This window comes from Megalopta genalis, chromosome 1 (genome assembly GCF_051020955.1).
Source record: "Megalopta genalis isolate 19385.01 chromosome 1, iyMegGena1_principal, whole genome shotgun sequence".
NCBI classification, from domain to species: Eukaryota; Metazoa; Arthropoda; class Insecta; order Hymenoptera; family Halictidae; genus Megalopta; species Megalopta genalis.
The window spans coordinates 40,064,823-40,079,139 of NC_135013.1; the positions used below are offsets into that span (position 1 = coordinate 40,064,823).

At 33.5% G+C, this 14,317-nt stretch overlaps 2 protein-coding genes and 1 long non-coding RNA gene across 4 annotated transcripts; all 3 read right to left on the reverse strand.

The window, feature by feature from the left end:
* Nucleotides 1-354: 354 nt before the first annotated feature.
* Nucleotides 355-2,078, reverse strand: LOC117218678 (uncharacterized). Of its 2 annotated transcripts, XR_004489819.2 has the most exons (3): nt 1,747-2,078; nt 1,491-1,649; nt 355-1,144 (listed from the first exon to the last, which is right to left on the reverse strand). It is a non-coding gene; the product is annotated as an uncharacterized LOC117218678 (long non-coding RNA). The 2 variants fall into 2 exon arrangements; XR_013035393.1 differs by having other exon boundaries at nt 355-1,649.
* A 2,173-nt stretch (nt 2,079-4,251) lies between these two features.
* Nucleotides 4,252-7,108, reverse strand: LOC117218738 (uncharacterized). Its single transcript, XM_076527786.1, has 3 exons — nt 6,661-7,108; nt 5,580-5,732; nt 4,252-4,866 (listed from the first exon to the last, which is right to left on the reverse strand). Exons 1-3 carry the CDS (start codon nt 6,688-6,690, stop codon nt 4,651-4,653), a joined length of 399 nt encoding a protein of 132 aa, XP_076383901.1. The 5' UTR covers nt 6,691-7,108; the 3' UTR covers nt 4,252-4,650.
* A 217-nt stretch (nt 7,109-7,325) lies between these two features.
* Nucleotides 7,326-13,491, reverse strand: CCDC151 (Coiled-coil domain containing protein 151). Its single transcript, XM_076527791.1, has 8 exons — nt 13,366-13,491; nt 11,646-11,767; nt 11,422-11,574; nt 11,233-11,334; nt 10,976-11,161; nt 10,777-10,892; nt 7,720-8,076; nt 7,326-7,637 (listed from the first exon to the last, which is right to left on the reverse strand). Exons 1-8 carry the CDS (start codon nt 13,454-13,456, stop codon nt 7,481-7,483), a joined length of 1,284 nt encoding a protein of 427 aa, XP_076383906.1. The 5' UTR covers nt 13,457-13,491; the 3' UTR covers nt 7,326-7,480.
* Between the last annotated feature and the right edge of the window lie 826 nt (nt 13,492-14,317).

A 14,317-nucleotide genomic window follows, 5' to 3' on the forward strand; every position in this document is an offset into this window, starting at 1 on the left:
GCAAACTGAGGGTGATGGAGCAATTCGGTTTTCGGATCCTTGATCGGGGAGTGAAGCTCTACAAGAATTTCATAGTGGCTATAAGAAATCAAAAATCCTGTTGGACAGTGTTATTTTCCCAAAGAATGTACTCATTGTTTCATTAAAGTATAAACAATTGACGTTGTTACTATACTGTATATCTGGTTTAAAAAATCTTATCCTCGGTTAGAGTGAGACAGGTCCACTACAATTAGAGACTATCCCTGCCTAAAAATTGTTTACATGTTCAGCAGTAACAGATGCTGCCTCCAGGTATACACACAGTGGATGTAGAAAGTACATATTCATACACCGAAAAATTTCAAACAAAACTTCGTGAAATGATAGTTTATTAACAATTTTTTTTTATAAACAATGAGTCTGAACAAATTTTCGCAAATCTCTAGAGTAGATACTGTGCAAAGGAAAATTTGTAACTTGTATAATTTGCGAAATCAACAAGAAAAAACAAAAAATCGACAGAATTACAGAAGCAATAAGTATTCGCACAATTGTTAAATTTTTATAAGTTTAGAAGAAAAAACATAATTTAGATGAATTTGACAATAAAAAAATCAGGCTAGACAGTTAATACTTTGTAGGGTTTCTTTTTGATTTAATTATTGCTGCAATTCTTTTAAGCAATGAATTAACTAAATTTGATGTTATGCGAGGCAAGATCTTGCTCCATTTCTGCTGGAGAGCATTTTTTAAACTTTCTTTTGAGGAAATTTGATGTTTCCTAATCTGACATTCCAAGTGTAATCCCACAAGTGTTCTATTGGGTTGATATCTGGAGATTGTGGGGAAGTTTGTAGATACACTGGTGTATTATGCAGTATCCACATTTTGGATTTATATGCAGTATGTTTTAGATCGTTATCTTGCATGATCGTCATCTTTAATGCCTATTTTTCCTGCATTGGAAGAAAGATTTGATTTTAAAGTGTCAATGTAAACTCGGTGGTTCATTATTCCATCGATAAATTGTAATGTGCCAATGGCTGCACTCATACAGCTCCAAATGATTACGGAACCTCTACTGTGTTTCACTGTAGGCCATATGTTTTTCAATTTCAATTCCTCATTCTTTCTTCTCCAAATAGAACAATGTCCATCAGACCTGAAAATATTAAATTTACTTTCATCTGTGAAAATCACTTTATTCCAGCACTTCATTGATTTGTTGGTATTATTATTTGTGAACTGAAATCTCTTCTTTCTGTTCACTTCAGAAACAAAATATTTGTTACGAGCCACTCAACCGTGATACTCCTGGCTTCGTAAAAAATTACGCACGGTACTAACAGATAAATCAATGTCTAAATTATTTTTAAGATGGTCAACTATTTTTATTGCACTTATTTTTGGATCTTGTCTTATCATTCTAATAATAACTCATCCATGCTGTCTAAGATCGTGGACATCCAGTTCTCGAGTTATTTTGCAGTCTGTTTCTTTGTCCATACCTATTAATTATACTTTACATAGTAGATCGAGGTCTGCTTATAGTCCACGATACTTCTGATAAACTTTTACACTGATTATGTAAATTAATAATGATTTTTCTTTCTTCTATCGTACTTTCCACACGTTTTCGTCCCATTTTTCAAAGATAATTTTGAATACTGTAAAATTTTGAACATAAATAAATAAAAAGATAAAGTATCCAAATATACTGATGATCTTAACCATAGTTATGAAGTAGCAGTATAATGTGTTTACGTTTTAAATTTTCTTGTAGAAAGTTCAAAATATAAACTGTACGAATTGCTTCTGTAATTCTGTCGATTTTTTGTTTTTTCTTGTTGATTTCGCAAATTATGCAAGTTACAAATTTTCTTTTGCATAGTATCTATTCTAGAGACTTCCGAAAATATGTACAGACTCATTGTTTATAAAAAAATTATTAACAAACTACGATTTCATGAAGTTTTGTTTGAAATTGATCGGTGTACGAATACTTTCTACACCCTCTGTATATGCTTTAAGCATATGATAAATTAAGTCAAAACAAAAACATTACAAAAATAAGTGAAATCACGGTCAGTGACTAGTCGCGCCATCTCTAATTTTGGCAGAAGATGCGGGAAACATCTCATTTATAGCGATGTCGGTATTTCAGAACATGAGACACAAAATCCAATATGGTGTTCGGTGTTCTACTCAGACATCGTCTATGGTCTGTGCAAGAGCACTCGAAGGTTGGTAATAAGGCTGTCGGAATACTCGAATATTCAAGCGGCTCGAAATTCGGAGAGATTCGGTTTTCAAGTCGAGTCGATTACTTGGTAAAACCGAGCGATTCGAAAGAATTGAGTAGCTCGAAAGAATCGTGTAGTTCCAAATAATTAAGTAGCTCGAAAGAAAAATATCTAAAAATATCTAAAATAAAGCAGTGATATGTATTATACAATATATGGGTGTTTCACAATTATTTTAACAGCCGAAAATGAGAGGTAGCTGAGGTCATTTGAAGTAACTTTTTCCTTTGCGAAAATGCCATCCGCGGCTTTGTTTACGAGTTATTAACGAAAAACACTGACCAATGAGAGGCGATGGCGCGAACCATTACGTGGTCGATCGATCGAGCGCCACGTGCTCCTACCGCTGAGTTTGACAGCTGAAGGGGGATTCTGTGCCGCGTTCGAATCAATGAACAAGTCATGGAGGATGAACTTTTGATATTTTTTTTTACTACGTGACAGTGATAATTTTAAGAAAAACGCTATTCATCCTTATTTCAGAATGTTTGAAGAATATTTACTAATTTTTCGGACCCGAAATAATAAGTAGTTTAACCGTGACGGTCGTTTTAATTTTCTGGTGTATGTATGACACCTCGTGTGTATATATATATATACACCTTGCTTAAAAATTTCATATGGTATATATATATATATATACCATATGAAATTTTATATATATACCATATGAAATTTTTAAGCAAGGTGTACAGTGAAGGTTAACAAAGTACGTAAATGATATTTTAATTTAAATAATTCCGCGTCCGAACACAATTCAACGAACGATTTGCAAAGCTAATTTAATAAATAATAATCGTGTTAAAGGACGTAAGAGATTTGTTTGTTAAAGAAATATGAAGAATATTATCAATAAGAAACTCATCCATTTAGTTGTAAATTCACTCTATGGTCAGAAATGTGTGCTGGAGGATAGTGCATTGACCTCGTACAATGTATGATGAACTGCACAGCTGATCTGTATCCGACGGCGACGAACAGAAGGATGTCTCCAGGCAGGCTATTCCAACGGTCACTTTTACTACATTATCACTAAACACTGATAACTTATCAATAATATCTACGGACAAACTTTCCTGGGTTAATATGTATGGCCTTGAAAAGAGCTTATATATTATATACGCCTAATCAACACCGATGAAGGGATCCAATGGGGCACCCACTTTTCGTAAATAACATTTGAATTTTTTTTAGTACTTCAATGTTCTGTTTTTTTTTTACATATTTCTCTGGATAATAATCATTAAACTGTGATATATTTCACGAAAAAAATCACACCAGAGTATTTGCAGTCGGTAACGAAAGTATTCTAACACTAGTATAATTTTGACTTCTATGCCATATAATTAAATAAATATTTACATAAATATTTAACAATATGTTTCAAGAAGTTTAACATTTTGAAAATGATTATTTATCGCTATAATTTAAATGATAATTGTATACATGATATACCTGTAATTCGAACAAATTCAGAATAAAATGAATATTTTGTGTTCATTATTTTTGTTTTATTATTTCTCCATTTGAAAATTAATAATCTCACTTCTATATTCCTAAAACTATGTTTTTCGTACCTTTTGATTTAGAATTCACAGTTTAGTGATTATTATCCATAGAAATATGTAAAAGAAGGCAACACATTTAAGTACTAAAAAAATATCCTCCGTCGGTATTGATTACGCGTAGCTCAGTCCTGTCGGACAGAGAGAAGCGAGCAGCGAAGCACATGGCGGCAAAACATCGTGTACATGTTACCGACGAACAGCGAGTACTCTAGCAGCTCTAGTCGGTAATCGCAGGCGTGCTGCTCAACAGATGGCACTCGTACCTCAATAAACTGCTAACTGTAGTGTATTCTTTTCACTAGAGATGGCTCTTCTCAATGACGAAATTTATCTTTTACTTTCATAACTTATTCTATGTTGATTTGTAAGCATACAAAGAAAATAATTATATTTCGATATTGCATTATTAATGAAGGTTAAAAATGGTTTTTTATTCTCTCATCTGTTACAAAGATATGTGATTCTTGTTTGTACATGAAATCTTATTTCTAATGCTTTAATATATTTCGGGAAATTGTTAAATTAACATAGAACAAACGATTGAATATAAATATATACAATATGTTTAAATATATATCATAAGCTTATTCAAATCTATTATTTTATGTGAATTACATGAAATCGTCGCTTGGAAAGCTTTCGTTATTAAAGATTTATTCTTTTTTTAACTAATGCTGTGTAACATTACATTATTATATTATTTGGTATTGTAAATTAACTTAAATTAGAATCCTAAAATGACGTCTTGCTAATTATTAACGATTTAGCTAATAAATATTAAAAGTGTTACTAACAATTCATCTTCTAAATGTAAATCCTTTTCTACGACTTTTAATGTCGACCAATTGTTGTGCTTGCTTTTTAAGAATACTTCTAGATGGCACATCTTCTTCATCTTCGGATGGTGCGGCGGCTGGTGTTACCGATGATGGAAATCTTGAGAAAAGCTGCCCTTCTTTTTCACGCATTGCTTTTCCTTCTGCTGATGTGGTTGCAACTGATACTGTTTCTACCTAAACAAATGTATTTGAAACATATTTTAACAATACATCGAGAAAATTGTAATAAACGTTTCACATGTTTCATTCAGAAACACATTCTATTTATTTTTAATACACATGTTTATAATTTAAAAGTAGGATATGTATTATTCTACATATATTATTCTATATGTATTATTATATTATATTAGCAACAACAGTATTTTTCTAAATATGATTGACTTTGTTGTAATAATTAAATATTTTGTTGGTATTACAAATATACAAAAGTATTTCTCGCAAAGGAGAGTTCAACAATTTTTATTTATAATACCAGCAGCAATTTTTCAAATGAGTTTAATGACACGGATCATAAGGTTCCTTGCAAAACAAGGGTCAAATTAATGATCAGTGTCATTAAACTCATTTGAAAAATTGCTGCTGGTATTATAAATAAAAATGGTTGAACTCTCCTTTGCGAGAAATACTTTTGTATATTTGTAATACCAACAAAATATTTAATTATTACAACAAAGTCAATCATGTTTAGAAAAATACTGTTGTTGCTAATATAATATAATAATATAATATAATATAATTTATATTTAATTATATATTTATATTTATATTTATATTTATAATATAATAAAATAATATAATATAATAATATAATATAATATAATATAATTTAATATAATTTAAATATAATAATTATTATTTATTCATCAAGAAATTCTAAAATTTACCTTGTCGATCAGCATTTCGTTTAGAACTTCAAGATACTTCTCCGGGCCACCTAAAGTTTCAATCACATTATTGATTTTATCATTTATTACTTCTATAAGCAGTAGCGGATCCTGAATTTCTCCTTGATCTTCGGGTAACGTTTCAAGTATGTCCTGTAGAATATCTTTCGTTAGTAACAGTGGAAATAAGCAGAACGAAGTGAAAACATTCCCAAACTACTATCTTCGAGTGTCAAATTCTTTCAGCCTTTAGTTTTATTTTTCTTTCGGTTCGCAATGTTGATAGACACCTAGCAGCGAAGTGAAAGAAGAAATAGAAAAACGGAAAGCGAGCTAACGAGTTAGGGTTGTCTAGTACGGATTCTAGGGATCGATTGAATCAATAACCGATATTCTCGCGCCTCGACGTGCTACCGATGTATTTACTTTCGATCAGCTCGGGAGGCGTTAATGCGCCGGACAACGGCTTCCTCAGGTGAGAATTGTGGACAGAGATTGTTGAAAGAAATTCATTGGTGGATGACCAACGAATGGGATGCCTGTCAGGGGTGTTAAATCTCCTGAGACAATACAATCGGTACGAAAACCCGTGGCGGCTCCATTATGGTTGGCGCCATTGAAGACAGCTCCTCTAATTTAATTAGAGTTTTACACGGTATTTCCATCGGCCATTTTAACATGACATCAGCCGATGGGGTTTGATTTTGTGAACTCTTTGCCTCGAGAAGTGTTAATTTACTGTGATATCTCCTCGGTTTATTGAACGACTGCATGTTAATTGAAAACTCACGTCAGAACAAAAGCTGGTTATATACGTTATAATATGATAGTTAATCCGCAACTGTGTTTTGCATACTTGCGAAGAAGCTGTGCAATTTCTACATCTAACCGGGATGCGCGCGTTTTATTATCGAATTCCGTACAAAAAAACGTTGCTGATCAAATATAAAGCTAGTCGAAAGGCGAAAGCCGCTGGCAAACCGTTGTAATTCTTTTTAAGTTTCACTTTAGCGCCTTTTACACGAAACGGGATTTTTCGAACTCTATTTTCACTGAAATCGTGGGCGGTTCAGTAATTTACCCGAAATTTATCGCACAAGCTCCACAGCATGGATCTGATCTCCCGAAGAAGCTCTTCGATTCTTCGCGTTTCTTCTTCGACTTTTAATTACCGCGCGCGTTTTATTATCGAATTCCGTACAAAAAACGTTGCTGATCAAATATAAAGCTAGTCAAAAGACGAAAACCGCTGGAAAACCGTTGTAATTCTTTTTAAGTTTCACTTTAGCGCCTTTTACACGAAACGGGATTTTTCGAACTCTATTTTCACTGAAATCGTGGGCGGTTCAGTAATTTACCCGAAATTTATCGCACAAGTTCCACAGCATGGATCTGATTTCCCGAAGAAGCTCTTCGATTCTTCGCGTTTCTTCTTCGACTTTTAATTACCGCGCGCGTTTTATTATCGAATTCCGTACAAAAAACGTTGCTGATCAAATATAAAGCTAGTCAAAAGACGAAAACCGCTGACAAACCGTTGTAATTCTTTTTAAGTTTCACTCTTTAGCGCCTTTTACACGAAACGGGATTTTTCGAACTCTATTTTCACTGAAATCGTGGCGGTTCAGTAATTTACCCGAAATTTATCGCACAAGTTCCACAGCATGGATCTGATCTCCCGAAGAAGCTCTTCGATTCTTCGCGTTTCTTCTTCGACTTTTAATTACCGCGCGCGTTTTATTATCGAATTCCGTACAAAAAACGTTGCTGATCAAATATAAAGCTAGTCAAAAGACGAAAACCGCTGGAAAACCGTTGTAATTCTTTTTAAGTTTCACTTTAGCGCCTTTTACACGAAACGGGATTTTTCGGACTCTATTTTCACTGAAATCGTGGGCGGTTCAGTAATTTACCCGAAATTTATCGCACAAGTTCCACAGCATGGATCTGATCTCCCGAAGAAGCTCTTCGATTCTTCGCGTTTCTTCTTCGGCTTTTAATTGGCGCGCGCGTTGCTCATCGATTCGGCAATTCAGTTTCTCCACTTCTTCCGCGTTCCTGAAGCATTAGATTTTGCGAAACGCAGTGAACATAGAATTTGCCTTCGACGCACGTAGAACAGAACGACTGACTGACTCACTGCTCTGCATTCTTCGTCTCGGAGAATTTTCTGGTCTCTATCTCGGCGATAAACTGTTGCCGCTGCTTTTCTAAGGTCATTTTCTCCTGCTCGGTGGCCACCCGCATTTTCTGTAGATTATCCTTGGTCGCCCGCTGACCCAGAAACCGGTTCAGAACGTCCTCGGACCTGGACACTCCGGTGGCGCTGCAGAGCTTAGCGAACGCCACCTCCAGCCGTGTCACCTCGTCCTTGGTAATGTCCTCTGTGGTCTGCACACGGCTTTTCCCACGTGTGTCGAAATCATCTCGCAGACGTGAATGGAATATCATCTTTTCTAGCCGCTCGAGTTCCGTTTTTCGCTCTAGCACACGCTGTCTGGTTCAACGGGAATTGTTCGAGTAGATAACGTACCGAAAATCATGGTGCAAACGTGAAGGTTTTATATGAGAAATGTTATATAAAATATAATGTTCTCATAATAAAATATAATATTCTCACATAATATATGAGAGAGAAAAAAAAAATTGTATATCGATACTTGTGTATGTCACAATATTTTCTTGCTTTTTTTGAAATACATCAATTAGAAGCTATACTTCATAACATTATAAAATATATTGGTCTCTGTTTTCAAAATACAATTCTAATCCTGCTATACCCCGTGTATTCAGTTTATCTACAGTGACTCTTATTAATATTCGGACATCATGCTGTTAAAAACAATTGTTGCTGGATTCGATTGTTTGTAATAGTAAATTTGGTGTGTGTGTGTTCTTGTTTTATAGTGTAATAGAACATTTATTGTAGTTTGTAGTAACATAAATTTTATTTATTTATTGCAGATACTTTGTTGCACATACAATACCAAACAATGAATTAAATTATGTCGAAATTTAACTTCGCAAAAATATTCGGACGCTTGACAAATTATAATATTTAAACATGAAAATTATTAACATAAGCAATAAATAATATTTCTTTGGAGAGCTCTTAGCTTTAATTACGTGTCGCAGCCGCTTAGGCATATTGTCTATAACTTTTTGTAAGGAACTTTGCGGTACACGTTTCCATTCTTCAATTAATCGTTCTTTTTTAATTCTTCCTTCGACCCAAATTTTCCTGTCCAAAAAGTCCCATACATTTTCACTGAAATTCAAGTCTGATGACTGTGGTGGTGGATGTAATACTGTGGGGCAATTATACATATAGAAGGTATTCTTTAACTATTGTGGCTTTATGTTTAGGATCATTATTTTCATAATATTTAAATATGTGTTCTATATCCATTTCAGTCGCGCTTTCCTTTAGATTTTGTTTTAAAATATTTAGATAAATTAAGATTAAATTTATCTAAAATTTCCTCTATAAAAACCAGTTGTCCAACTCCTTTTGACGAAGTATACCCCCACACCATAATATTTCCACCACCATGCTTTATTGTCAGATTTAAATTTATTCGGTTAAGCTCTTGATTTCGTTTACGGCATACTAATTTCCTCCATCAGTGTTAAACAGATTAAATTTATTTTCATCGACAAAAATTACATTGTTTCACCAAGTTTTTTCCTTGCGAACATATTGTTTTGCAAAAGCTAATCATTTTCTGCGATTCGCCTTGTTTATATACGGTTTTCTTACGCGCCACTCTACCATTATATCCATCTGTTTTCAACACTCGACATATTGTATCTGGATGAACTTTCTTTCCTGTCTCTTGAAATAATTCAGCGCTTAATGTTGGAGCACTTAAACCAGGGTTCACTTTTACTTTTCTCAAAATAATACGTTTATCTCGGCCGTCAAGTTTCTGTGGCCGATCTTTCTGAGGAATTGATTCAATTCGATTTTTTTCATTATATCTCCGTATAATATAATATAATATAATATAATATAATATAATATAATATAATATAATATGATATGATATGATATGATATGATATGATATGATATGATATGATATATGATATATGATATATGATATATGATATATGATATATGATATATGATATATGATATATGATATATGATATATGATATATGATATATGATATATGATATATGATATATGATATATGATATATGATATATGATATATGATATATGATATATGATATATGATATGATATAATATAATATAATATAATATAATATAATATAATATAATATAATATAATATAATATAATATAATATCTACAGTACTCTTACTTAATTTCAGAAGATTACTGATTTTTCGATACGTTTTCTCTTTTTCTCGGTGAAAAATTACCAATTGTCGTACGTTAAATGAAGTATTTGTACTTTTTCATCCCATACTTGGCATTTCTAACTGATCCTAACGGCTTTCGAACAGTAACTGATATTGCGAAGTGTGTTCTTCATCTTGCTTGACATTATGTTTGTACAAAACCTGCTGAGGTGTGACATTAAAATTTGACATAATTTAGTTTATTGTTTGGCATTAAGAAAATTATGTGTAATAAATAAATCTATGTTATTACAAACTACAATGAATGTTCTATTATATTATAAAACAAAAACACACACCAAATTTACTATCACGAACAATCGAATCCAGCAACAATTTTTTGAATAGCATGATGCCTGAATATTAATAAGAGTCACTGTATGTTTCTCATACTTTATACGTTCTATACTGAAAGTTAGATTATATTATACATGAGTTACCCAAGTACTTTTAAATTAATTTGGACTTTATGTACACTTAGAGGATCGTAATGAGTGCGAACCTAAGCATAATAAATATATAATAATAGTAACAATAATATTAATAATATTCTTGCTTTTAGTATGTAGTGCTCACTAGCAATTATTCAAAATGATATTGCTTTTAGGCACATTTTACAGTACATGCATATAAAATTGCTTAAAAACAATGGCACTGAATAGTAATAATACTTAATAATAATAATTAATAAGCGAATTTTCTTAAACTTAATATATGCTATTTTCTAGGATATCCTAATACTTACTTGCAATTTCGTAACAATGTTTCGTTAATGTCTATACGTATCATTCTCTCTACTCATAGAAAAATATTATATTGATCTGAACCTGTATTCTTCGAGAACGGCATTTCGCTCTCTGCTGCAGTTCGTCACTTCGATTTCCTCCTTGATCAACGTCTCCTGCGTGTTGTTTCTTAGCTTGATAGCTTCTTCCTTCACTGCCTGCGCATAAAAGTACGTTCACGTCGTTTTGGTACGTCGGCGGCACCGATAGGTAAAGTCCAGCGATCAACTTCATGGCTTGCCTGCAGACGCTTCACTTCGTTTTCTTGCTCCCTTATCTCGTCTTCAAGGCTTTTCAACGACGAAGCATAGGACACGGACTTTTCTTTCAAACCGGAACGCATTGCTCGATATTTCATTCGCGTCAGGTTCGCCTTTATTTGCTTCATTCGGATGTGCTCCAAGTGCACCTCTAGCTTGACGATTTTCTATAAAAGTACGGAGAAGCTTGAGTAGCCGTAACCCCATGCGGCAACTTCCTTCCCGCTGTTCAACTCACGTTTCTCAACGGGTTATCCATCTTTCTTTTGAACAGTTTTTGCATTTTATCGTTCACTAATTGGTCATATTCCTCCACCAGCGATCTTAATTTTTGCTGTCGCTAAGGGATATTCGTGTTGAGATATATATGCGATGTTACATAGTTGCGTGAAATCTTCATCGCGAGATTAATATCTAGCCGGCTTACCTTCTCGCACTGATACTTAATTAGATCGTGCCTCTTTCTTAAGCGTACATTGTCCTCCTGCGCTTTAGCAATTGTCTCGCTTAAATTACGTTTTTTCCCATAGGCCGAGGACTCGCGGCTCATGTGAACCTTCTTCTGCGATTTTCCCTCGTTCTGAAACGTACCGCGTTAATTTTTGTTTCTCGCCGGTTACGAATTTTCGAGTTTCGAGCGCCCGTAGTTACGTTTATCGTTTTCGCGTACTCCGCGTACAACACTTTGACGCTCTGCTTGAGGGCAGCGATTTTCTCCGCGTGTTCATGCTTCTTCGCCTCGTACTCCTCGAAATTCGCTTTCCTTTGTCCCTCTGTGAAGAAAAGGATGATCATAACGCGATTAGTTCCAAGCATGTCGGAATTCCTGAGCCGCGATAAAATCTGTATTTCCACAGGGAATATTTCTGAATCAAATTTCCTTACTTAGCTTATAGTACGGTGGTTACCGAACCATAAAAAAATTCTACGAACTTGAAGCAAAAGTGTTAAAATGTCATTTTCAATTAAATTTCGCATCCTTGTTAGATATAAGAACTAATTTTTGAAGCGAACGATACTCGATTATGCTCGATCATTGCAAAAGTAATTGAAGAAGTTGAAATTTTTATACGGTCTAGTTTATAATTATCTTTATTATCTCTATAATTATCAACTTTATACAAGACATTTATACAATATTTGTTTGGCTAAAATATAGTGTATCGCTTTATTACAAATTTCATAAACGTTATTATAATCTGCAGACATTCTCTCTCTTGCGTATCATTAAATCGAATACAACAACCGTTAAGCTGTTAATAAAGAATATATTTAACATTTTAGCAATATTTCTATTCCGAAAGAAAATTCTATTTATTAAACAACTAATTTGTTAAATTATTAAATTCTTATACAGAGCGGTTGGCTCTGTCTAACCCCTGAATGATACGATAAGGCTATGAAATATGAAAAAATGTTTTCCGTAATAATAGACCGAAGTATAAAACAAATACAAGTCGTGACTATAGTCTTGATCGCTATGGTTCGATCCTTATAGCCGTGATCACCGTATTTTGCATGAACACCATGAAAAAACTGAATTACCTAGATTACTTAAATTGATGTCACGATTTTCCTTAAAAGACTTGGACGCTTAAGGAAGTTTACTAATGCCAGGTTGCTGGTTGTCCTTTTAGGTGACTTCAAGAATGAGGACAGAGTCAGATAGTCGCGATGTCTCCTTACCGATCAATTTGTCTTTCGCATTTACTTAACAGCATTTGAATCGTGATGCATTCTATTAGAACATGTGACTGTCGGTCTAACATTACTCAAAGCCGACGATTCTATAATAGTTCGTAATTTCAATTAACGAAACACTTGTAAATTACAAGTTGCAGCGCGCGAAGAATTATTCATAAACGATCTAGTTTATTTGTCTACGCGCATATTAGCGGAGCCCACTGCATTACCGCTTCTAGTTTGTAAATCAAGTGTACACGTAGACGAGAATATATGCGAAATCATTCTCAAATGGGAAGCATTCCGTCTTCGCTGGAGACCGTAACCTAAGACTTGTAACTCGGCCAGTTCGTGGTCTAAAATAAAAGTGCTTATTGGAATATCCGTTTCATTATTTACGCTTTGATAGCAACATATCGATAAACCAGTGGAAATTTTCGTTTTTTCCCGAGGTAGCCACTTATGCGACACGGACATTTCTTTCTGGACTCTAGTCTTTCCGGTTAAACGTGTTCTTATATATCTTCGCGTGTAATCAGGAACTGGCTTGGAAAATAAATGTCGGTGAATTTTCTTCCTTTTTTCCGGGTAATCTCTTCGCGCAACGGCGAAGCAAACGTATGAATATTAAACTATGATTAAGAAAACTGATTACAGCTTTATTACTTTCGGTAGTGCGAGACTTTACCTGATAGCTGGATCTTCTTCTTGATTTCCGCAATTTTCTTGTTTAAATCATTCAACTTGTTCTCGGCGCTTGCTGTTAAGCGATCGGACATATTGTCCCAAATGTGTTCTAAGATCCACGTGGTGCTTATCGACTTAATAGCGCGTTGCCCTAGCGACGAAATCGCACGATACAATAGTTGATCTTTGTGTCAAAAACACAATTATACAAATTGTTGCGATACAAATTTGAATTGCATCTGATATTTTCATAATCAAAACTTTGCACGAATGCATTTTTCTATGTTATGAAGCAGTTAAATTTTTAACTATTTTATAATTTCGGTAAAATGATTATAAATAGATCCTTAAATTACATAAAAATATTGAACAAAATTTAACAGTAATATAAATTTGTCGCTCATTTTTGATTTTATAAAATAATCTACAAAATTGCTCTCATTCGCAAATGTTGTAAAAATATATAAATATAATTAACACTAAATTTACGGAACCCGTCAAAATTTTAACTCATGATTATTCATATCGTGAAGATACATTTTTATTCAATTTATATGTTACTTACGGCAAATATTACAATAACACTTATTAACATGTTGAGTGCCATGCCGGTTTTACAGAAATTATTTACAGAATTTTCATTTATGTGATATATCTAATGTTGAAATATTACCTGCAATAGATAAGTTACAGTGTATAACCATGTTTGACATGTTAATTGCGACAGGGTTTGAATTGACGATGGTAATAACACAAAACTTTAGATATTGATATATATATATATCTATAGTTAGATATTCTATAATTAGATATAGTTAGATATTTTTTATATTTCTATAGTTAGTATGATATATAGTTAGGTATTTATATATATTTCTATCAATTTGGGCGCACCGGTCACCGGTGACCCCCGTGGCATTCAACGTGTTAAAAATCAGAATAAATGTCTTAAT

Excerpts from the sequence above, each read along its gene's own strand:
- LOC117218738 (XM_076527786.1), bottom strand. The coding sequence starts at position 6,690 with ATGCTGTGGAGCTTGTGCGATAAATTTCGG. Across the intron at positions 5,733-6,660 it reads GCTTGTGCGATAAATTTCGG|GACATACTTGAAACGTTACC; the intron begins GTAAATTACTGA and ends GATATTCTACAG. Across the intron at positions 4,867-5,579 it reads ACGAAATGCTGATCGACAAG|GTAGAAACAGTATCAGTTGC; the intron begins GTAAATTTTAGA and ends ACATTTGTTTAG.
- CCDC151 (XM_076527791.1), bottom strand. The coding sequence starts at position 13,456 with ATGTCCGATCGCTTAACAGCAAGCGCCGAGAACAAGTTGAATGATTTA. Across the intron at positions 10,893-10,975 it reads ACGAAGTGAAGCGTCTGCAG|GCAGTGAAGGAAGAAGCTAT; the intron begins GCAAGCCATGAA and ends TTTTATGCGCAG. Across the intron at positions 8,077-10,776 it reads GCCGTTCTCGAAGAATACAG|ACAGCGTGTGCTAGAGCGAA; the intron begins GTTCAGATCAAT and ends CCGTTGAACCAG.